Raw genomic sequence first — 24,152 nt, 5'->3', positions numbered from 1 at the left:
GTATTGCTACCAACTCAGATCTGGGGTAATTGATTTCGAAGGCTGATATTTGCATGCAGGTAGATAGGCTGTTTGTGAGAGTGAGCTTTTGGAATTGGTGCTGGGGTATGGACTCTAACCCAGGCTGCAAACAGGTGACTTAATGAGTGACTGAAAGTCTCTTCCCCTGGCTTTTATGCCTTGGGAGCACACTTTATTCTCCCAGCAGCTGCTAGTGGCTCTGCTGTCAAGGGCACAGCAGGGAAAGAAGGTAGGGCGATGGTACTTTTCCTTTTTGACCTCTTTTAGCCCCTTTTGTATGTTTAAACTCTGCATGCAGAATGTTAAGCACCTGATGTTTTCCCACTGACATTTGTTCTAACAGATTTTTCCTTTGGCCATTTAATGGTGACACTAACCTAGCCACCCATGAACTGGAAAGGCCTGCATTAGTGTGGAACCTTTGTTCTCCACTGGGTGGCTGCTCTTGCTAAATCCACTGGGATCCTAGTAGGCATGGTCCTCCCTGGATTAGATTCTTGGTCTCTGTAGGGCACCCAACTCTATGTCTTTGGCAAGTGTATGACCTGTGAGAGTTTGGATTTTGTGAACCACTACCTCAATCTGAAGAATTTTCCCTTTGCCATAGACTACCCAGTAAGTGACTAGAAAGAGCTGCTAAGCCAGGCACGGTGGCCCACACCAGTAACCCCAGCACTTGGGAAGCTGAAGTAGGAGGATCACCACGAGTTCAAAGTCAACCTGGGCTACATAGTAAGACCCTGTCTCAAAAAAAAAAAAAAAAACAGTGAAAAAAGGGAGCTGCTGGGCCGGGGATTTAGCTCAGTGGTTCTGCCACCTACCCCGAAAGCGCAAGGACCCAAGTTCAATCCCCAGTACCAAAAAAAAAAAAAAAAAGGAGCTGTTTTGGATTTTTCAAAAGTCTATAGAGAACCTACAGTATCAGACCCTATGTGTGCTTCTAAGAACACTTGTTTGTTTTTGCTTTCTTGGTGTTTTTTAAAATTTTTTGTGGAAGATTATAAAGGTCATAAATATCTATTTTAGAAAATTTGAAAAAATTGTTAGAAGTGAAAATAAAATTCACCTCTAACTTTATCACATCAAACAAGATCACGGATGACATTTTACAGCCTTTTTGGTCTTTATTCTAGGTGTATGTTTAGGGAGTTGGTTTTATAAGCATTGAATCTTTCATTCTTCTTTCTGTCTGTTTGGGAAACTGCCAAAGATGTGGAACTGCTCCTTTTCCAGCTCAGTGGAAATCTGGGCTCCCTGGAATCCTGGTTATTTGGGGGTTCTGAGACCCGCAGCATTTCACAGACTCTTCTGTCTGATGAATGTCTGACTTTAATGAGAGGCTGTTGTTTTCGAATGGGCAAGATAGGTCTGCTGCCAATGGGCTCAGATCCTCACAAATCCACCAAACCAGTGGTTCATCCCATAGGCATGGAGTCTCACTGACCTTTGCTTGGAACTGTCATGGTTTGCTTTTTCTTCTACCCGTGGGACAGACAGCCCAGCATCTGTTAGTCTGTGAACTAGAGCTAGCAGACCCTTGTAGCTGGACAGATGGATGAAGACTGGGGACTGGTGAGTTAGCCCTTTACATGGAGAAGAGAAGATGCTGGGGATGACAGGATTGAAGCTCTGGCTCCATGCATCTAGCTTCACCAGGACTCAGACCATCCAAGCTGCTGAATACTTTCTGAAAGACACCTAGAAAGTATTAATACCCCTTCTAAAAGGAAAGATCAATTCAGTCTACCTAAATTTAAAATCAACCTGTGGACTTCAGAGCCCTTAATCCTTAAGCCACGTCCCTTTTACAAATGGTAAACCCATACCCAGTGTCTTTTCCGGAGTCCACAAATGGGGTTCAGAGCCAAAGGCTCCTGGTGGCAAGCCTTGAGCTGTTTTTTTCTTCTGAGCATTGCCACTCTGAACCCTGCAGCCCCCCATTGCCAGTTATAGTATCAGTGTGTGAGTGGTCCTTCAACTTAACATTGGCCTGCAAGCTGAAGTCTGCCCCTTTGGCCTCCATCCCCATAGCTAGCTTTGTGAACAGCTTTCCTTTTTGCCCCTTGAGTGTCCTGGTCTGCCTCTGGAGTGTAGAGAACTGCCCTGGAGTGAGAGACTGGTATGCAGATTTTACTAGAAACCCAACACACAGGCGGGGTGGCTTCTGAGGAGTTGAGTTGTGGTGAGGCAAAGACCTGAGCTAGGGGTCCAGAAGGCTGACATCTGAGCCCATTCACCTGCTAGGCTGGAAATCTTGGGCTTTGGCCGCCTGCTTTTAAGCCTCAGTTTCCCCTCGTGTGACCTCTGAATCAGTCTCTTTAATTCTGTGCAGTCCTGGAGATCCTGAGAATACTGCTCAAGGAAGGATGGGGACAGAGGAGAGGAGGTACAAACAAGTCTGCTTTGGCCCTTGCTTCATGTGTGAAGAAATAGCTACTCCTTGACCCCTTGGCCATAGACCAAGCCTCTGCATATGGGGCCTCATGAGCCACAGAGGCCCGCCCTTGAGGGGTCATGAGCTGGATTAGGCTGAATGCTCCCCCAGAGTCAGGTATGGCCCCAGCCCTCCCCAGCCCCCAGCTGACACCCCATCCTGGACACCCCAGGATGAGGCCCCAGGTACCTCCACCCTGCCCCAGATTTAGGCTGACCCAGCCCCGTGTAACCCCCTGCTTTCTGCTTGATGAAAACAATCCCACATCTGTGCTCTCACTTTCTTTTCCTGCCTGCTTTTCTCTGACCCTTTTCTCCTCTTTCTCTCTGCTCTTTCTTTTTCTCTCACTGAAGCTTGGAGTGGAGGTGGGGTGAGCTGGGAAGTTGGCAGAGAGATAAGATTCATCAATATTTAATTTTTATGGAAATCATGTCCTAGAAATCCCCAAGGGGCTGAAAATTGTTCTGTGTTTTCAGAATCCAGTGATGTTGCTGAAGCGGTTATGTTGTAAATAAAACCACATTACTGTCTGCAGCTCTCCCGTAGCTCTGAAAACACCCAGAAACTTGACAGTTTAATCCACTCAGGAAAGCAAAAAGGTTCGGGTCACTGGTGGGAGCAGCCCATTCCATAGCCCTGGGATATCAGACTGTGAGCTGTGTCAGCAGTGCAGTTACTGCTGGGGAGGGAGATGGAATGAGCGTCCCCTGAGCAGACTTACCATGCTGGGGGCTGTTCTTCCTCTGAGCAGGAACCCCAGGAGAGCAGAGCAGTTGGGGAGCCTTGCTTAGTTGTTGTGGGCTCCCCCGCCCCTTCCTTCTGTGCAGTGATGCTGTAGATGCAGTGACCAGCAGAAGGATCATACCCAAGTTTGCTGGCCCAGCTTCTGAGGGAGATGAAATCTGGAAAGGATTCATTCATCTAGTCATTTATTCATCAGTTAGACATTTACTGAGCATCTGCCACATGTTAGACACTGTTTTGGGTACTGAGCTTGCAGCAAGGCATACAAAACCTGTGAAAACCCCATCCCTACTTACGTCCTCATGGATGGAGACAGACAATAAACTGATAAATAAATAAAATATATAGTATGTTGTGTGGTGATAAATGTACTGGAGAAAATGAGGCAGGAATTATAGGTATTTATCCATGAGAAACTGATCCATTAAAAAAGTCTTGTATAAGAATATTTCAAGCAGCTCTCTTCCAGATAGCTAAACATGGAAACAGTCTGGATGTCCATCAAGTGAATGATTCAACATGCCAGTCCATCCGCACATAAAATACTGCATGCCAATTAAAGACAGTGATCTACCAGTACATAAACCACTATGAATGGATTTAGCAAATTTTTTTCTGAATGAAAGAAGCCAGGTGCATAAAAATACCTACTGCGTAATCCTATTTATATGGCATCCCAGAATAGATAAAACTAGTCTGTGGTGATAGAAATCAGAATAGTGGTTGCTTCCAGTGAAGAAGGGATAGAGGAACCACTGGAATAATGGAAGTGCTGCTTGTCTTGATACATGTTCGTCAAAGCCAACTGAGCATGAGTATTTCATTCATGGAGTTACTACACAAAAGTAGAAGCACAGAAAAAAAATAAGATGTGTTGCTGGAGGAAGGGTATCACAACTTGGAAATGGGTGGCCAAGGAGGGGGAGTTTCAGAAAGTGAGGGAAAGAGTGAGTGTATCTGGAAGAAGAACTTTCCGGGCAGAGGATGGAAGAGCATCCGTAAAGGTCCTGATGTGGGCCTTGGCTACAGCATTCAGGAACAGCAAGACAGTCATTGTTTTAGGCATCCAGGGCTGCTGTAACAAATTACCCCAGGCTGGATGCCTTAAATGACACACATTTGCTTTCTTACATTTTTGGAATCTGGAATTCCAAGATCAGTGTGTTTGTAGGACTGGTTCCTTCTGAGACCTCTCCTTGGTCTGCAGATGGTCATCTTCTCACGGTTTTCCCACATGGCTGTCCCTAGGTCTGTGGGTTGTCTGTGTCCTTACTTCCTCTTCATAAGAACAGGAGTCGCAGTGGAGTAGGCCTACCCCAATGACTTCCTCTTAATTATCTCTGTAAAGACTCTTATTATAGTTTAGATCTAAAACGCCTCTCCAAACTCTTGTGTGTGTGGAAGGTGACTGGATCACAGAGTGCTAGCTCATCATTGGATTCATCCGTTGATGGGTACCATAGCTGAATGTACTGTTAGGAGGTGGGGCTGGTTGAAGGTGGCCCACAGGAGACATGGTCTGGGAGGTTTGTGCTTGTCCCCAGCTCCTTCCTTCCCTCTTTGCTTTCTGACTGCCAGTGATTGAGCATCTTTTCCTCTGACTTCCTGTTTCTGCTGGGGAGAAACCATGACCCAAAATAAACCTCTTCTTTTCCTAAGTTGTAGGCATTGGGTATTTTGTCCCAGCAACAAGGAAAAGACTATTTCCAAAGAAGGTCACATTCTGAGATACTGGGGTTAGGCCTTCAACAGATGAATTTGGAGGACATCATTCCACCCCTCACAGCACATGTGGACAGGAGCATGGGAGGCACAGCCTGACCACTGTGTGCTCCTTCGGAGCTGGGCTGCCTGTGTCTGCAGCTCCTGGGATGCGGGGATTACTGTGGGCCAAGGCAGTGGAAGAGAGGCTTCACTGCACTTACAGGTTACACTCCCTTGGTGGGTAGCATCCACAGCCTTCCCTTGCACACCCTTGTAAGATGCTCCCCACACTTCCCCAGGCTCTGCATCACCCTTACTTGGCTGTGACACTTTCTGCCGTCTTCCGTGAATGCTGAGATCCTCAGCTTTACCAAGCTGCACACAAAAAATGCTATTGATTTTCTTTTATTTATTTATTTATTTATTTATTTATTTATTTATGAGATTTCTTGCTGTGGGCAAAAAATAAAAAGGTTTGTGCAGCACTTCCCTTAGCAATGAGCAGCTTTATCCACCTGCTGCCTCCCTCCTCCCTGCCATACACCCCTAAGACTATGCTCCAAGGGACCTAGCATCCCTAGGTTTCAAGATGCAGGAAGGAGGCTAAATGTCCTACCTAGTGCCTGGTGCATAGCAGGTGCTCAGAAAACTATATGAAAAGCAAGTGGATACATTTTTGAGTGAGCTGTGATTGGTATCCAAAAGAGTGAAGAGGCCGAGGATGGCCTATTGCTCTGTGAAGCACCTACTGTGTGCCTGGCTCAGTGTTGGGCAGTGTGCACCCATCTCATCTGCCCATTACCATAACCTACAAGATGGATCAAATTACCTTTTGTCAGTGGTGAGATTCAGCGAGGTTAAGCACCTTGTCCAAGGTTACCCAGTAAGTGAGCCAGAATTCACATTCAGATCCTCAGGAAGCCAACATCCAGCTCCCACCAGTTGAAGAGACTGCCAAGTGCTTGCTGGGCCTTCCTAGCAAGGTGCCTCCCCTCTCTTAATCTGGTGGGAACCCATCTTTTTCAGGAAGCCCCTATTAAGCTGAGCAATTTAGGTGCAAACTGGGTGTGCACTTCCCCACCTCTTCCATTTCTGGAAAAATGACTGCATAGGAATCCATCCTTACCCTGCAGCAAGGCTTCAGGCTCAGGGGTTGGTTTGGGTCTCTTTCCATGGAGGGGGGTGGCCACAGAGTGCAAAGAGAATTCCAATCCCCTTTCAGGGCTTCAGGTCTGTTACGAATGATGTGACACATTGAGCTCTAGGCTGCCCTAGTTCGTCTCTGGCATGCCAGTGCCCTCCCAGTAAAACATTTAGACATCTCACAGCCCAGGTCCACATTCCACTCCTAGGTTCATATGCTTTACTCACCCCTCTGCCACAGTGCTGCTCAACTGCGTGTGACTGGACTTGTCCCTGGCCAACGCTGAGCTCCCAGGGAACAAAAGTGATGTCTTGTTGAGCTCTGGCTTCCCTGGTTTGGACCCAGGGCCTGGCATGGAGGGGTGCAGGTATCCTCATTGACCCTGTGTAGCCACTGCCCCATCCTGTTCTGCTCAGGGCCCAAGTGCAGGAGTCTGGCCCTCACCTTCACCTTGGGCCCTTTTCTCTCTCTCCTCCCCTGGTAGGAGTTCCCCTTGGCCGTCCTGCGGGGCTGGGAGTGCTACTGTGCCTACTCAACCCCCCAGTTCAACCTGCGGGATGCTGTGGACAGCGCACTGTGTGGCCCCACCCCTGAGCCACAGAGGACAGCTCGTTACTGCAAGGTCTACCAGACTCCTGTGCAAGGTGAGCTCTACAGCCACCACTGGCTATGGCTTTTGGTCTCGAAGGTCTGGGAAAGCTCCTGAGGTTAGAGAAGCCAGGTGTGCCTGAGTGTGCAGTCCCAGAGCAGAGCAAGAAGGTATCTGTGTCAAGCCCCCAGCATCATGGTGGGTTGTGGAAAGAATGGGAAGGGTGAGGCCAGGCCTAGGGAAAAGGGGAGGTCAAGGCCTCTGAGGGCTCCCAGCCTGAACTCCTCCTTGGTATGAGCATCAGGGCTGCCCTAGGTGGGTGGGAATGTTCCCAGCTTTATCCAGCACCTGATGTCCAGCTCAACTAGGGAGGCTGGGGGACTTTCCCCTGGTGACTCATGTGCTTCTCGCAGCAGCCCTGGTGAAGGGAAATGAGACTCAGAGAGTTACTTGTCTAAAATACCTATAGCCAGTGGCAGCTCAATGAGTGCTTGAAATAAGTCCAGCCCTGATTCACTGTGGCTGGGCACATCCCCCAGCCACTTCCCCCAGCCAAATCTGGAGTTACCTATGCTTGAGCCAGGGTTCAGTTGTGGCCATGGAGACAGAATGGGGGGAAGGGTCCATAGTACACCAGATGCCCACCCCTGCATGGGCTATGGGAAGCCTTGTCATGGGCTTTCTCTGTCCAGGCACAGACCTGTGCAGCCAAGCTACAGGTGGAAATCCCTTCACCTCTTTGGGCCTCTGTCTTCCCATCCATTGAATGGGAATCATAACTCATCTGTCTCGGTGTAGGGAGCCCAGTGGTGGATCTGTGGGTCATCATGGAGGTGAGTAACTAATGACATCTGGACTTTCAGACACACGGTGTACAGACAGGAGGTTTCTTCCCAGCAAATCCAAGGTATTTGTGGCTTTATCAAGCTTCCCAGGAGCCGGGAACACGTGGGCACGGCACCTCATTGAGCATGCCACAGGATTCTACACAGGGAGCTACTACTTCGATGGAACACTGTACAACAAAGGTGAGCCGGGGCTGCAGAGAGGCGTGAAGGTAGCTTGCATAGGCCAGACTCTCTGCTCACCAGCCAGCTCCTCCTGAAGTTGAGTGTGCATAAGGACCCCCCGGAGGGCTTTCTGGAACACAGATTCCTGGGCCACACTCCCAGTCTGATTCAGTTTGTCTGACCCAGGGGCAAGGATTTTACATTTCTACAAGTTTCCAAGGGGTGCTGATGCAGCCAGCCATTCGACTGCACTTAGAATGGAACTTTACAAAATAGTGCTTATTCCAGATTCAAAAGGAAAGGCTAACAGCTAGGATTCCCCCTCTATAAAGATTTCTTGAATTTTCCTTAATTTTCCGAACCCTCAATAATTAGGACCAAAACTCAATCTATTCATTCCTTTTTTTTTTTTTTCCTGAGGCAAGGGGTAGCATATCAAAATGCAATTTTACTTAAATAGGTTCAAAAATCTTTAAGTTTTATGATTTCTAATCTTACCTTTGTAGAAATGAGAGGTCTCATTATACCAAGTAAATTAATGTAAATGGCTCAAGTCTGTGTGCTGTTTAAAAACGAACAGGATGCCTCAGACAAGTCAAGTGGCATCTAAATTTGGCAAAATATATTACTCTCTTGTCAAGTGTTGGAGCATTTTCTCAGAGTTTATTTAACCAGAGTTTTGTTTAGCAAATGATAATGCTATCAGTAACATCCTGGAGAAACAGAAACTTCCTGAGATTGGCAGTGGGCCTGGAAAAGCCTGTGACAGTTTTGGTCTAGTTGGGGAAAAGCCATGGTAGCTAATATAACCAAGAACTCAAGAATGTTAAAAGTCCCTGCAGGTGAGAGAGGAAGTAGTGAAATAAGGGTGTGGTTCTATCCTCTCCGGGCTGTTCCCCTGTGCCCAGGATGCTTTCAGCCACCTTGTTCACCTAAAAGGCCTTTACCTTATTAAAGCAATTAACTGTTTTGGTCCACATATGTCTGAGTGGACCAAAGACCAGAAGAGCCAGCCAAGAGTTGGGACAACTGCCTCAGAGGTGCTTTAGAGATACTTAGTGCGTGTTTGAGCTTTCAAGGATGGGTTAGATGTAGCTATAGGCCCCAGAGCACTGACAGAGTGATCATTCATACACACAAATTAAAAATTTACAAGGCAACTCCAATGTCAAAAACACCAACCTGGTGTGGAAAGTGAATGTGGTCTGAACGGGCAGAGTAGCAAATTGCAATAGGCTGAAGCAGTATGAACAGCAACCTGAGAGTCAGGTTAGACAAAGACTAGATCTCAAGTTTATTGAGCCCATGGTTTGGTTCTTCCTTTCATGATGTTTCCCAGCTAGTTGATAAGAGGAATCAAAGAATAGGCTTTTGGTGGCAAAACAGAATGAAACAATGGCAACAATGAATTTGAAACTTGTGTTGAGTTTCAGCAGATAAACCCAGACTGCCAGAGTCAGGATACTTTTATTTCCCAAGCATTAGACAAGCCCTTGCTGCTCACAGTAGATATGAATGTGTACCAGCCATTCCTGAAGGAGAAGGATTGGCAAGCAAGTAGAAAAACTCATTTTGCTTCCAAGAGCCCAAGATAAGCTAGTTAATATTTATGGCGCTTGTCCCCAGAACTGAATGGCATTGTCTATATTAGGATATGGCCAGGAGACATCTTTCCAATATTACTCTGACATCCTTAAGTTATGACTGCCCTGACATACAAACAACTTGTGTTATGACCAGAATTTTAGTTTTAACTCACCACCAAAGTCTTGACTTATGACCCAAATGCCAGCCACTTGTGCTTCCACATAGTCTCAGATACAAATTTAACCCTTAAAGGGTTCTGTAAGGAGCATTACAACATCCTTTCCTGTGTTGGGTTAATTGAGAGATCCCGAACCAATGTCTCGCTAAGGACACTGAGATCTGCCTATATAGAGGAGAGAGACTTTGAAGGCTGTGTAGAGGAATCTGAGCCTTCAACTGACCAACCTGAGTTACAACCAGCCCTCACAAATGAATTGCATTTGTAAGTCAAGGGTCCACTGTATTTGGTCTCCCCTACTGTTTGTTTCCATAAGCTCCTATGTTCTGTCCTTGGGCCAATCTACCTAGAACGTAGGCTTAAAGGCAGGGTCTTACTCCTTCATTGCCAATTTAAGAGTCCAAGCCTCTGAAAAACCTTTGTGGAATCATATGTGCCTCTGTGAATGGATAAGTGGAGCCTGGTCTTCTCAGCTGGTTGTCATTAAGGTTCTGAGTGCCCAGTACTATACCAAGGCGCCAAGGAAGGAGACAGGCCCCAGAGAACTTGGTTAATGGGATATTCATAGAAATCAGACCTGGATTCCTCAGGGTTGGACTCAAATACTACGGATGAAGCCTTGACCAGCCCTTCTCCAGAGCCCAAGATGGAGAATCTCCATAGAGTATATGCAAGGCTGGGGCCCTGTTGTAGGACATGCTGTAAAGTCAGAGGGTGGGGATCCAGCCACTTTTAGCCCTTTAGCCATTGAGCCTGAGGTTGGAATCCCGACCCCACTGAGGGAAGGCAGATGGAAACTGAGGGCTGCACAGGGACACACAGTGGCGTATGGAGAGAGCTCTGGTACTATTTACATGGTGCTATGTGGTGTTTAGCAAGTCACACACTCCCTCTGAGCCTTAGTCCCTTCATCTGGCTGTGCCTACAGCTGTTTAACTCATAAGATTATTTACAATGCTCATGTGAAATTATCTCCACAAAAAGCCTCAAATGTGTCTGCATCTTCAGTGTCTATAAAAGGGCATGGTTGGCCCCTCTGCCTCCTGCTACAAGAGGTGACTGTCCTCATTTCTCTTGCAGGTGCCATCTTTCCCCACTCATAGATGCCTCCTGCTTCACCTTCCTTGGGACGGGGTCACTCCTGTGGGGAATGCCTGTGCCCTATCCATGGACACTCTCAGTGCTCCCTTCTGAGCCATCCCTGACCCTCTTATCCTCAATATTGGCTTTCCCTCCGGTGGTTGTGTAGGTCAGCATCAGGCCTCCTGCCCCTGTGGAAGTAGGGACACCCCCTGTGGGAGCAGGAGCACCTTCCTCCACCGAGACCTTTTCCTTTCTCCCGGGCAGGGTTCAAGGGTGAGAAGGACCACTGGCGGAGCCGGCGCACCATCTGCGTGAAGACCCATGAGAGCGGCAAGAGGGAGATTGAGATGTTCGACTCAGCCATTCTGCTGATCCGGAACCCCTACAGGTCCCTGGTGGCTGAATTCAACAGAAAATGTGCCGGGCACCTGGGTTATGCTCCCGACCACAACTGGAAGAGCAAAGGTAAGCAGGGGCCCAGCCAGGCAGGGGGCACAAGGATGCTGGCATTATCCCCTCCAGCCTACAGGATCAGTACACACTTTTTCTGAAGACTTCCACTGCTGTGCTTGGTTTGAACTCACCTCTTCCCTGTCTTTTCTAAGCCTGCTCAGTTTGTGCATCATAGTGTTTTACATGGATGCCAGCTTGATGGTCAAAAATCTTGTCTGCCTGCCCCAGGCTGGGTAGTGGGATGATCCATGCCCCTTTCTTACACAGAGCTGGGAGAAGAACGCTGGCTTTGGATAAAGGTGGGCCTGGTCATGCCTTCCCCTTCCTGCAGGACCAGCTTCCTTCTAGCCTCATAAGATAAGGCCACAGACCACATCTGGGGGCAAAATAATGCCTATTCCCCAGTCTGTGGTCAGTGCTCAGTGTGCCAGCCCCATCCTTTGCTGCCCTGCTTGACTCTTCACAGTGTCCCACAGGAGAATCACCATCATCCTGACTTTCTGATGAGCCCAGAGAACCTGGCTATATGACTTGTCCTGATAGCAGAGCTGAGTCTCAAACCCTTCACTATAGTCAGCTCAGGCAGCCAAATTGAGTGGCTTAAGCAACAGACATCTTTTCCTCATAGTTCTGGAGGCTGGAAGTCCAAGGCCAAAGTGCCTGTTGATTCACTGTCTACTGAGGTCCTTTATGGCTTGCAAACAGCCACCCCATCACTGTGTCCTCACATGACAGAGACTGAAGTCTCTCTGATGTTTCTTATAAGAACACTAATGAGATCACAGAGGCTCTACCCTCACGACCTCTTCTGAACCCATCGACCTCCCAAAGGCCTCATCTTCAAATGTCGTCATATTGGGGAGATCAGGGTTTCAACATATAAATTCAAGGAGCTGCATTCAGTCCATAACACCCAGATTTTCTGATTCTCAGTCAGATTGGCTTGCTCTCTCCAGTAGCTTTATTCAGAGAGCCTGTCTATGAACCGACTGAAGTACTGTTGTGTGCCAGGCCCCCAGCAGAGCATTAGGGCCCAGAGTAAAGAGTTAGAGCCCCTGACCTCAAAGCACATATAGTCTAGCCTTTAGGAGTAAATCATAAAGATACAGGTCTGGTGGTAAGTGATATAGATTAAGTCAGAAATCAAGCTGTATCCAGACAGGGTGATGGTAAGACGAAGTGCTGTGGGGCATTATGACCAGTCAGGCTGTGTGTCCGTCCCCACTTCACTCTGCATCAGCTGGGTCTGATTAGCGTCCCAGGCTAGAATCCACTTCTTTTCCAATCACCCTCCACCTAGACCAGTCCTGCACAGCCATCCTGGTCCTTCTTGCCAACTTGCCTTTAGAAATGCAGGGACAATGGCAGAAGATTAGCTCCCACAGTTGGGTAGGCTGAGTTCAGATCCCTCCTCTGCCTCTTGGAAGCCATATGACCCTCAGCAAGCTGTGTACCTCATCTTCAGAGCTGTTTTCTTATTTTGGAATCATGGGCCCATTGTGAAGATGAGAGAAAGCAAGCCATCACATTTGAGGTATATTAACAGCCCGACTATTGAAACTCTTTGTGCTGAGACAATTCTTGACAAATTGTACCCCAACCCCTTTCAAAAATTAATTTCTTAATTTTCTAGAAAAGACAGCTCATGGAGAAGATCATTTGCTGAAGTTTGAGGCCACCCATGTTTTTAGTGTCATTGTGTATCCTACCTCCCAGCAGAGTCACAGGTTCAAACTATCAATCAAACTCACAAAACACTATACATATCCATCAAGTACCATGTTTACCGAGCCAAATCTGACATAGGAGGACCCAGCACAGGAAACCAAGCTCAGCCTCTTCATCTCACCAAGAGACCCAGTAGCTTCCCCATACCCAGCACACACTGCTCAGTCACCGAAAGGGTCCTGCTCCTTGGGGGATCCAGGCAGGTCAGCCTTAGAGAGGATCAGTAGAAAACCCTTTAACATTGGACATGCCTAGTGGCCAAGGCCATGGTCAAGGTAGTTGTGGTTCATCTGGACAGAGATGCCCTGGTTGGCTTTCCCACCCATCCTAGGTCCTATTGTGTCATGATAGCCTGGGACTACAGGTCCACTCCCAGACCTCTTTGTCCAGGTACAACCTCAAAAGTTAAGGAAATCATAGTGCACACAGAGATAACTGGTTGTTGGCATATAACAGGCCATGTTTTTCTTAACTTGGTATGTTTCCAAGGAAATGCTGTTGCCCTAGGACTCATTCAAGCCCATTATTCACACTAGGTCACCAAAGGGTCTTGCTCCCATGGCAATCCAGGCAGATTGGCCCTGAGCAATGGCCCATGGAAACCCTGGCTGCCTCTTTCTCCTTGGCAGGCCCAATGGAGCCAGCCGCCATGGCAGGGCAGTCTTTGACCATGTCCTTTCTCTGTCCACTCCAGAGTGGCCAGACTTCGTGAACAGTTATGCGTCATGGTGGTCCTCGCATGTGCTGGACTGGCTGAAGTATGGGAAGCGGCTGCTGGTGGTGCACTATGAAGAGCTGCGCCGCAGCCTGGTCCCCACACTGCGGGAGATGGTGGCCTTCCTCAATGTGTCTGTGAGTGAGGATCGGCTGCTCTGTGTGGAGAACAACAAGGAAGGCAGCTTCCGGCGGCATGGCCAGCGCCCACATGACCCAGAACCCTTCACTCCCGAGATGAAAGACCTGATCAATGGCTATATCCGGACAGTGGACCAGGCCTTGCGTGACCACAACTGGGCCGGACTGCCCAGGGAGTATGTGCCCAGATGATAGGCCCCAGCCCAAGCTGCCCACCCTTGCTTCAAGATGCAGTCATGCCATGAAACTGTACCCCTGTTCTGCTGCTGGGTCGTGGACCTCTGGGACATGGGACATATGGCTGCTTGTACACAGTCAGCAGGGAGGCCCTCGGGTGCTGCAGGGAGACTTGATCTGGATGCCAGACCCACCCAGACACATCACAGGACAGACAAATGGACACACACTCCTGACAGACACTCACATGTTCACAGACACTTAGACATTGTTCCACACTCACGATGCCCATTTTGATGTGCCTAAGCCACCCATGCAGGGTGAGCCAGATGTGCCCAGCCTTGCAAATGCAGCCACATACAGACACAAACACATAGGTACCAGGGTGTGTGCCCAGAGGCTGGCTGGCTGTCTCTCATAGGTGCACGTGCACATACATGTATCCTGGGCTCTGAGAGGCCCTAGGCTTCCTGTGTCCAGCCCCAGCACAGACCTGCTTTCCAGAGCCCTCAACTCTAGAATGCCAGCCTGGGCAGGCACTCGTGCCCCAAGCAGAAAGGGATGGAGGTGGGTGTAGACTGTTGATGTTGGGCTATTCGGCCCTGACCTTGTCTGACCTCCCATAAAGGTGTGCTGTGACTACCAGGCACTGCAAAGTCTGCAGCTCAGCCTCTCTCTTCTCTGTGGATGGGATGGTGAGGCACGGTGGGCAAAGTGAAGCCCACCCCCTGCCATGCTCTACAGGTGCACATACTGACCACTCTGCCTAGCCCAACCTTTCTCTTCAACTCACCCCAAGTCAGTGGTCCTTGGAGTGGGGCCCCTCCTGCCTTTTTCCTCTGATGCTTTCTAAGGAAGCTGCATATTCACACTCTGCCCCAGAAGCAGGGTATGAGGGTTGGGGCGGGGTGGGGCAGGGGCTAAGTCTCTAGGAAAGTCCAGGACCCAAGGGACCAGTATTCCAGCAGGAGGGGGCTGGGGTGGACATAGGAGACCCTTGAGGATTCATTTTGGGGCCACTGGGACTGTTGCCCAACACATATTAACAAGACCTGTTCTCTGATTGTCACACTCGGGTCATAGGAATGCTCTATGTGACCCTTGTGCCACAGCTTCTGCCAGACCCCTGGTGGCAGACCCTCTGTGCCACTCTGTGTCCATCCTGACACATCCTATCACCATTATATTGTCACTCAGCCTCTTTGTTACACCATCTGTCTCTGTTTCTGTGTGGTGACATTGTTCCCACTTGTTTATCCTTTTCCTCCTTCCAAGGGGAAGCCCATATAGTCATGGATGCCTCTGTTGACCAAGCACGGGGAAGAGGCAAATGCCAGAAGCCCTTGCTCCCCTCTCACTTCACAGTCTAGTGAGGGGCATGAGACACCCCATCTCCGAGGAACTTAAGTGCTATGTGAGCTCAGAGGGGACTCGGTCACTGTGTTGGGGCCTTTGAGGAGTGCCTTCAGATTGAAGTGGTCTTGAGAAATCTGTAGGAATTATCCTAGCATAGGGGAGATGGGGAGGATAGTCAAGGGAGAGAGAGGAGCATGTGCAAAGCCTCAGAGGCTGGGGCAATCCTTGAAAAGGACAGGTGGGCATAGAAAGGAACTCTATCCTTGTGGCTACTTAGTGCTCAGCCTGGGCCATGCCCTGCTAACCCAAGACCAGGAGAGCTGCTGATGCTAATGACCAACTGCATGCTTTACTACATATCTTAGACTCAGAGACCCGGAAGGTCAGGTTGGAGAATGGGATGTAGTCTGGGAGCAAAGCTTGGTGTGGCCAGGGTATAGGGAGGATTGTGAAGATCTCATTGCAGACTAACCCACACAAGGGAGAAGAAGTAGGTGAGCCTGAAATCAGGTGGCCCCTGTGTGGCTCCTACAGGCTTGAGCTAATCCCGGCAGGACCCTGTGATCTTGCCCTGGGGTGGCCATCAGGGAGACCTCCGCTCAGCCTTGCCATTGGTATATCCTGCCTCTGCCCCCTGGCCTGGCCATGGGAGCCAAGGGCTCCTTGCAGTGAGCACAGACCAGGTGGAGAACCCAGTGAAGCTCCCTCTCACCCAGTGAAGGGTGGGGGGATTGACCCCGCTCCTGGTAGCTTCCATGTGATTCCCAATGAGAGGCTGTTTTAGAACTTACTTTGGGATCTTAAAGCTGGGAACACCAGTGTCCTTGTAAATGTTCACTGGCTTAGGATGGCTACATGGTCCTTTCTGTGAAAGCCCCTGACAAAGCTATTTCCTTTGAGCATGGAAGCAGTTGAGACCCACAGGAGTTTCCATGCTGCCTTGGAAGGGAGCCAGGGGTGTCTACATCCCAGAGCAAACCTATAGACTCAAAAAGGCAGTAGGCCTGGCATCAGATTGCTAGAGAGCAGGGAGGCTGGCCTGTGCAATAGAGCCAAGGCTTGGGCTCACTCTCCAGGGGCATCCAGATGATCAGAGGCAAAGACTAAAACCCTAGAGGCTGGGAAGGGAAAACATGTAGAGAGAACTGACCAGCCTGCAGCCAAGGCCTGATCTCCTACACTTCACTCACCACCCCAGGAGCCTGAGAGAGCCAACAGCCCTGGAGAGTTTCTCCTGGGAGTTGGTTGGTACATTCACTGCTGCCAGATGCCCCAAGGCTTCATCCCCTTTCAGGTGGGGTGCTGTCAGTTCATATGGCATGGAGTTCACAGCCACTGCTGGTTCCCAGCAGCCCTCATCCTGGGTCTACCTCCTTATTAGGATGAGGAATCTGTCTGTCCTTTTGGGAAAATCCGTTTGGCTCTCTCCAAAGTTAGGTCTCATCTACAACTCTTGGCTTCTCAGGAAAGAGGATACTGTCCTGACCAGCCTCAGGGTACAAGCTGATCTGTCTGTAGAGCAGAAGAGTGGCAAATGCATTGAGACTCAATTATAACAGAACAGCAAAACTCTCTACAGATTCCAACTGTAATAGCAAGGATATGGAGTTACACAAACCTGTGTTAAAACATGTCATTTTCATAGATTTTATCTCCTGTTGTGGATCAATTTGGAAAAACCAAAATACATAATTTTAAAAAACTAAAACACATCCTGATAATCCTAGTGATGTGTAAATGAGAAAGAAGAATAGACAAGCTCCCAAACCCTGGGAAGAAAGCTGCTTAATTATGTGAGCATCTTATAATGAAGCCTCTCGCAGCTAAAATTAGATTTTGAGTGCATGAATATGCAATCATGTTTGCACATCAGAATGCAGTTTTTTTTCTCTTAAAAGTAGCAAGAGCTATTTGGTTCTTAGGAGGCCCCAAGAAGGGAGGAGGAAGAGATGAAGTTGAGCCTCATGTCTGTAAGAATCCTTGGGCCAAGCTTGTTTTGTTTGACGTCAAAACTTGGTGGAGGTGCTTGAAATTTGGTGCCTACAAAGCAGTTTATAAGGGCTACAGAGAAATTGATTGGTTCAAATTGATCATTTGCATATTGGATGAATTGGCCTGAACCAGGTAGGAGCAAAGTATAGTGAAAGCATTGGAAGGTTTGTATATTTTTGGGCTAGGTTGTGGTCCCAGCTTGCTGTCATCTTAGACAGTCTTTTCATGTCTGGTCTCAGTCTCTCATCCATAAAATGAGGGATGTGATGGATGTTGATTGCATTTCCAACATCTACTCCCCTATTTCCTTTCCCACCAGTCCTTCATTTCTGCTGAGGGTTCATATGATGGCAGAACTGGCTCTCACCACTTCCAGGAGTGAACATTTGATGTAAACTAAGCCAATAATGTATTCCATCTCTCTGGCCAGAGTGACTGATCTAGGTATGATTGTGTGAGCTAGATCTATGTAGGCAGAGGGAATTTCAAGACTTCTGGGGCTGGGCTGGTGAGATGGCACATGCCTGAAATCCCAGTACTCTGGGAGGCTGAGGCAAGAAGATCACAAGTTTGAGCCCAGCCTGGAAACTTGAAAGAGACGCTGTCTCAAAACGAAAACTTTTTTATAAGAACTGGGGATGGGTCAGTGGAAAGGCCTTGGGTTCAATCCCCAGGACAATAAAACAGGTGGAGGGAAAGGGAGAGGGAGAATGAGAGAGGGAGAGGGAGAAGGATATGAAGAGAAAGCAGGTAATCCTGAATTTGATAATGACCATCCTGGGACCATTATAGCATCACTCTCAACATGAAGCTGAAGGGAGAGTTGAGAGGCAACAAGATCCAGGTCTTCAGTGATATTAAATATAGGGTAAACTTTGAGAGTCGTCCTGCCTCTGGACCTTTTTCATACATGAGCCAATAAAGTCTCTATTTATTACTTAAATGGGGTTGAGTTGGATTTCTGTTACTTCCAACCCAGAGCACCATAAAAAGGGCTTGGAGTGAAAAGTCCTGGAGCTCTGACATTCTCTGTCTCAACAGTTGATGCAGATAAAGAAGGAAACCCCACCACCATGAGCTAGTAGGACTGTCAGGTTACTTTCAAAGGAAGGGGCTGAGTGTGAAGTACTCAATAGGAAGCCATCAACCAAGACAAGTAGCATTACTCAGTCCTGACAAGGAGATCACCAAGATACCCTTGGAAAACAGTTCCTGTTGGATGCTCAGCCAATCAATTGTCTCATTTAGCCCTTTATGAACTCTTTGGTGTGGTTATTATTTGATTATTCTCTCTGCATGATGAATGAGAGGACTGGAATAACATCTGTGATGATTGTGAAAGTGTGGTTCTTTTGCATTTACCATAGTTCCTTTCATGGAAAAGACCACGTGGTGTAGGAAAGAATTCTTTGATAAGCTACTTCCAGGGTATGTGAACCCCTTCAGTGGGTAGGAGGTAATAGTGACAGCAGATAGTTAGGTGCTGTCTAAGGAAGGAGGCATGATTAGCTATAAAGCTTTGATTTTGCTGAATGGGACATGCAGACTTGGGGTGGAGCAGAATAAAGCCATTGGAAAAGTAGGACAATAACATCTAAGAGTTTTCTTCCTTTGGACTTACCTCTTTAATCTCACTGTGTACCAGAAATTGGAGAGGCACGTGGAGTTATATGTGCTCCATATCTTCATGCTCTCTTTGGAACATCTTTCATATAGTATGCCAAGGTGAAGTTCTGTAAAATATGTAGAGAAAGATGAGGATCCCAGGAGATCAATATGAGTATACTTGCCCACTGTTACGCCTTTTAGGCTGACATTAGATTTCTCAGACACTTCCTGTTTAGAAACATCACAGAAACCCAGGTGCCTGCCATGGGAAATATGACCAGATCTACCCTAAATTGCAAACATGATTGCTTCTATAAAATGAAGAATCTTGATGTCAAACAAAATGAAAAGAACTCCAGTTGATGCTGTAAGCATGAGTTGAATGAATGAACTACCCAAGGTGTGTCTTTGGTACTTGAGATGTTTGGTTTTCAGGTTTGGACATCAATGGTGACAGATCCATGTCCTGAAAGTGTGGCCCCTGATAATCTATACAGTAAGCAGTATTCCTGTGGGTCATGAAGTTCCATGGATATTCGTCATCTCATGGGTGTCTCAGTGAGATGAGCATTTTTATTTTTATTTTTATGCTGGGAGAAGAGAAAATGTAGTATCTAAGACTAAGTTGGCCATAGTTTAGCCACTTTATTGTACAGATGGGGAAAATGAGATTCAGAATGAGGAAGGGTGTCGTAGGTCATGCTGTGAGAATGGATGGTAGAGCTAGGATCCAAATGTGGAATCTTTCCACTAGACCACCTGATTGCCTCCACATTGCATCCCTATAACTCCAAGAACTTGCTGAAAATGAGACAATTGTACATATTCATCTCATTTGGAAATGACTCCACTAATTTCACTGTGAACTATTGGCTGAAATACTTGCTGGTGACCACTGAGTTCACTTTTAAAGGCCACCCATCAAGCAACCCCTATGCTTAGAAACCTGTTCAGAAGCATTTGTCTCTGAAGAAGTGAGGTAAAAGAGATGGACCATAATTTTCTGTATTAGTCAGCTTTCTATTACATAACAATATATCTGAGAAAATCAACTTGAAAAGAAGAAAGGTTTATTTTGGCTCACAGTTTTGCAAGTGCAGGCTATGATTTGTTTCTTTGGGGCTGTGGCAAAGCAGCACATCACATTGTGACAAAAACTGGGAAAGAAAGAGAGGGGCTGGGGTCTCAGTATCCCCTTCAAGAGCATGCCCCCAGGGACTGGAAGACCTCCCATTAGGTCCCCTCCTAGTTTTCCACCACCTCCCACTCATGCCATGGGCTCAGATTTGGCCTTTAGGGCACACTTATTCAAACCATAGCCCTTACCATATCTTCATGCTCTCTTTGGAACATCTTTCATATAGTATGCCAAGGTGAAGTTCTGTAAGATATGTAGAGAAAGATGAGGATCCCAGGAGATCAATATGAGTATACTTGCCCACTGTTACCCCTTTTAGGCTGACATTAGATTTCTCAGACACTTCCTGAGAAATGGCACTTGCCATAAAATAAGAGTCCAGAGATTTCATCCTGAGTCACAAACATCCCAGGCAGCAGAAAGACCTTGTCATGCCAGGATAGTGGTAGGCAAGCATCTGTAGTGAGTTCACTCAGCTGTGTTTATGTATTTACAAGTACATAGGCATGCAGGTGTGAGCTGCAGCTGCTGACAGACAATAGCACCTTTGAATCACCTGCCAGCTATCCTGAGCACTACCAGTGACAAGAGCCCAGTCACCTGGGCATCAGCATCCATTTGGAAAACTCCTTCCTACAGTCAGAGCTGCCATATCAAGGTGACAATAATTCACTCTTACTTTGAAAGGCAGGGAGTAGGATTAGTGTGTGTTTGGCAAAATACCAGGACAGCAGATTAGTGGTACTAAGCACAGAAATTTCCCCAGCCTTCCACCATCCAGTTGCACCATAGGCATCATCAAAAGTTGAAATTCATGTCCTGGAATCACCTGAATTTACTTTATATTGCTGCGTAACAAGAGACCATAAACTGAGTAGTGGAAAATAGCACCCATTGGTCATCCCACACTTTGTGTGCAAGTCAGCAGTCTGGGCATAGCCCAGCTGGGTTCTCTGGCTCAGGATCTCTGCACATTGCAATCAAAGTGTTGGCAGACTGGGCTTTAATCTGAAGATGTGACCAAGGAAGGGCCCACTTCCAGGCTCACTCAGACTGTTGGCAAAATTAAGTCATATGTGGTTGTAGGACAGAGATCCTCAGCTCCCACAGGCCACCCAGCATTCCTTCACAAGTAGGCCTCTCCATATGCAGGTCACCACACAGCTCTTTGCTTCTTAAAGACCAACCAGAAAGTGAGATCATCTTGCAAATATAATAGAGACACAGGAAATTTTCTCTTCACCTTTGCTATATCTGCTAGTTAGAAGCAAGTCACAGGTCCCACCCACACTCAAGGGGAGGGGATGACACAAAGGCATGAATGCCAGAAAGTGAGAATCATTGGGGATCCCCTTTCAGTCTGTCTACCACAACTTCAGTAAGGAAACCCTCCTGCCATCAGGATAGGCTTTATGTCTGTAGAGCACCATGCATTGAATTGTGTGAAATGCAATGGGTGTTTCGAAGCATCATCCAAGAAGATCAGGTTGCAGTCAAATCATAACAATGAATTCAGGGCCCATCTTCCCAAGCTAATGTATCAACATTAATAGAAGCATCTATTTGCAAAGTTATCAATGAACCCCTAATTTATATTGGCCAACTCTACTTTTTACATAAAATTTATCCTGCTCAGTACGTAGTTCCCCTTTTGATGTCTGGATTTCTTTCTTTAATTTTAGGACATCATTCATTATTATTTCTTTGAATATTCCCATCACTTTCCTTCTCTAATCTCTCTTTTTGCTATTTCTCTACATTAATGCCAGAATGCAAGAATCTAGTTTCTACATCTCGGCTCATTTTTCATATTTGTCCCCTCTCATTCTATTGTGCTGAGTTCTGGGAGAATTCTTCACTTTGGTAGTCAAATATTATAACTTGCTCTTCACTGTGTACATTCTAATCTTCAACGCACCTGTTGCCTTCTATAGATATGTGCTTTTGAAATTTGGAGACTACTATTTGATTCTTTTAACAATCTGAACTTATTTCATAGATGTGATATTCTTCTACATCTCTCTGAGGATATCATATACTTATGTTCTGTAATGCTTGCTTTATTGACTTGGTTTCCTTGGGTGTGAGTTTTTCCATTTGTTTTTTGCTGTCTTATTTATGATTTTATCAAAATTGTATTGAATATGTATTCAGGAAAAGAGCGAATTATGCAATTTTAAATCATCTTCACGGTCCTAAGTGTGATACCTTAATTAAGTGATGACTGTTGCTTAGCCTCGGCTACTCTCTACTCTCGAAGTCCAACTCTCAGGAGGAAGCACTCATATTTCTGAAGCAGAACTCTCAGTTGTGTCCTGGGTGCCAGCTTTCAGAGTTTGCTCAGTATAGGGTCCACTTTTGTGCCTTTTCTCATTTTCAAGCATGGTTATATTATATAGATTTAATTCTGAAAATAAAGGAAGCGCTTCATTAACCGATCATCTTGAAAATCAGATCTTCCATGATTTAATTTATCACCAGGAAAAACAAGTCATTGATTATAAAATCCAGATCTTTAATGCTCTGACCTAAGAACATCATACAAAATGATGGCTTGAATCAAGATGAAGACCTGGCTTCTCATCTGGATGTATAATTTAAGCACTATGTAACTTTGGGCACATATTCTTTCCTCTCTGAATTTATTTCTTCATTAAAAATGTTAGAAATTTTAAAAAAAGAATTGTCAAAATCTTCATTAAGCTTGGGCGTTTCATTCTTTTTTTAAAAATTCTTTTATTGGTACATTTTAGGTATACAATACATTTACATTTATCATTGGGTGCTTGTACCTGTACATGATGTATCTTGGTTCTTATTTTTTTCTCCATTACCTGTGTGCCCTTCACCCCCTCCACCCTTCCCTATTTACATAGATTTCATTTCCATTTTTTTTCTTTTCTCATAATTTTTCCTTTCCCTTCTTTCCTTTCCCCTTCCCCTCCTACCACCCCTACAAATTTGGACCTTTTAATATTTCAAATTATCAATTATTCATTTTAATCATTTCAATCCTTATTTACACTTTCAGTTTCTCACACTAGAGAAACTATTTGGTATTTACACATGTGTGTCCTATTTATTTCACTTAAGAGTATGGCCTCAATATGCAACCATTTAGCTATAAATGTCTCTAGTTTCTCATTCTTTATGGCTGAGTAGTACTCCATTTTATAAAAAAAAAAAACAAAAAACCACATCTTCTTTATCCAGTTTCCAGTTGATGGGCACTTGGGCTGTTTCCAAGTTTGAGCTATTACAAACTGTGCCGCTGTAAACATGGGTGCATATATATCGCTGTGGTATGATTCTTTTAATTCATTGGGGAAGATACCCAGCAGGGGAATAGCTGGGTCAAATGGGACCTCTAGTCCTAGTTCTTTGAGGTATCTCCATACTGATTTCCACAGGGGTTGCACCAGTCTGCACTCCCACCAACAACGGAGAAAGGTTCCTTTCTCCCCACACCCCCACCAGCATTTATTATTGGTTGGTTTCTTGATAGCAGTCATTTTTTCTGGGGTGAGGTGGAATCTCAGTGTTGTTTTCATCTGCATCTCTCGAATGACGAGTGATGTTGAACAACATTTTTTCATATATTTATTTGCTGCTCTTACTTCTTTTTCTGAGAAATGTCTGTTCATTTCAGATGTTGGCCATATCATTCTAAAATTCTACTCATCTCATCCACATAATCTCATGAGAAGGAATGATTTTTGTACACTCAAAACTGAGAACCTTACCAATAATATCAAAGCAGTTAGATTTTCACTTTACGAAAGTTGGATTTCCCAACGTTGGTCAGGTCTCCCTCACCTCTTAAATGGATAATGTCTTGGGAAAAATAAAATACCCTGAAAATAAGTTTTGTTCATTCCCTCCATTTTTGTCATTTCTTTAAATTCAATAAACAATTCTGCAACTTCCTTATTCACTTGAAAAGCAGTGTTTACTTAAGTCCTTCATTAGATGTTTAAACCAGTGGAGCCTGTATGGCATTTTTAAGCCAGTATGGTATTTTGTGTTCATCTTTATAACCTTATCCACTAAGACAAGACCTCCTGTACAGGAGGAACAAGAAATGTTAGTGGAATCGAAGAAGATATGGATGAAAGTCCAAATTCACCTGGTTTTTAAACTTTTCCAAGAAAATAAAACCTTCCTGTGAAATAAAAACTTGCTTTTCATATTTAGGAGATGTTGCTGGAGACAGTTGAAAGGGTTTTTCCACCAGCTGTTTATTGAGTAGCTCAAGGGCTAAGTTGAGCTGTATGCTCAATGTTGCAGGTATAAAAGGTGAAAAATACAGCAGCCACCAAATTGTGCTGGAGAGTTATTCTGAGCTACCACA

The 24,152-nt window shown here is 46.2% G+C and overlaps 1 protein-coding gene across 5 annotated transcripts in view; it reads left to right on the top strand.

Annotated features, from left to right (window-relative positions):
- Positions 1–24,152, top strand: part of Wscd1 (WSC domain sialate O sulfotransferase 1) — a 53,253-nt gene that overhangs the window by 26,364 nt on the left and 2,737 nt on the right. For 4 of the 5 annotated variants that reach the window (XM_087191678.1, XM_004857269.4, XM_004857266.4 and 1 more), the window contains 4 exons: positions 6,532–6,691; positions 7,500–7,664; positions 10,759–10,959; positions 13,370–14,366. In XM_087191678.1, the coding sequence (XP_087047804.1) occupies positions 6,532–6,691; positions 7,500–7,664; positions 10,759–10,959; positions 13,370–13,722 (879 nt within the window). In that variant the 3' untranslated portion in view covers positions 13,723–14,366. Of the gene's footprint in view, positions 1–6,531; positions 6,692–7,499; positions 7,665–10,758; positions 10,960–13,369; positions 14,367–24,152 lie in introns of those variants that run through there. The other variant, XM_087191679.1, reaches the window with a different exon arrangement.

This window comes from Heterocephalus glaber, unplaced genomic scaffold (genome assembly GCF_053883595.1).
Source record: "Heterocephalus glaber isolate CG9 unplaced genomic scaffold, H.glaber_assembly_v1.0 deba00001564, whole genome shotgun sequence".
NCBI lineage: Eukaryota > Metazoa > Chordata > Mammalia > Rodentia > Bathyergidae > Heterocephalus > Heterocephalus glaber.
Note: the sequence above shows the minus strand (reverse complement) of the source record. Positions and strands in the feature narration are given on the sequence as shown.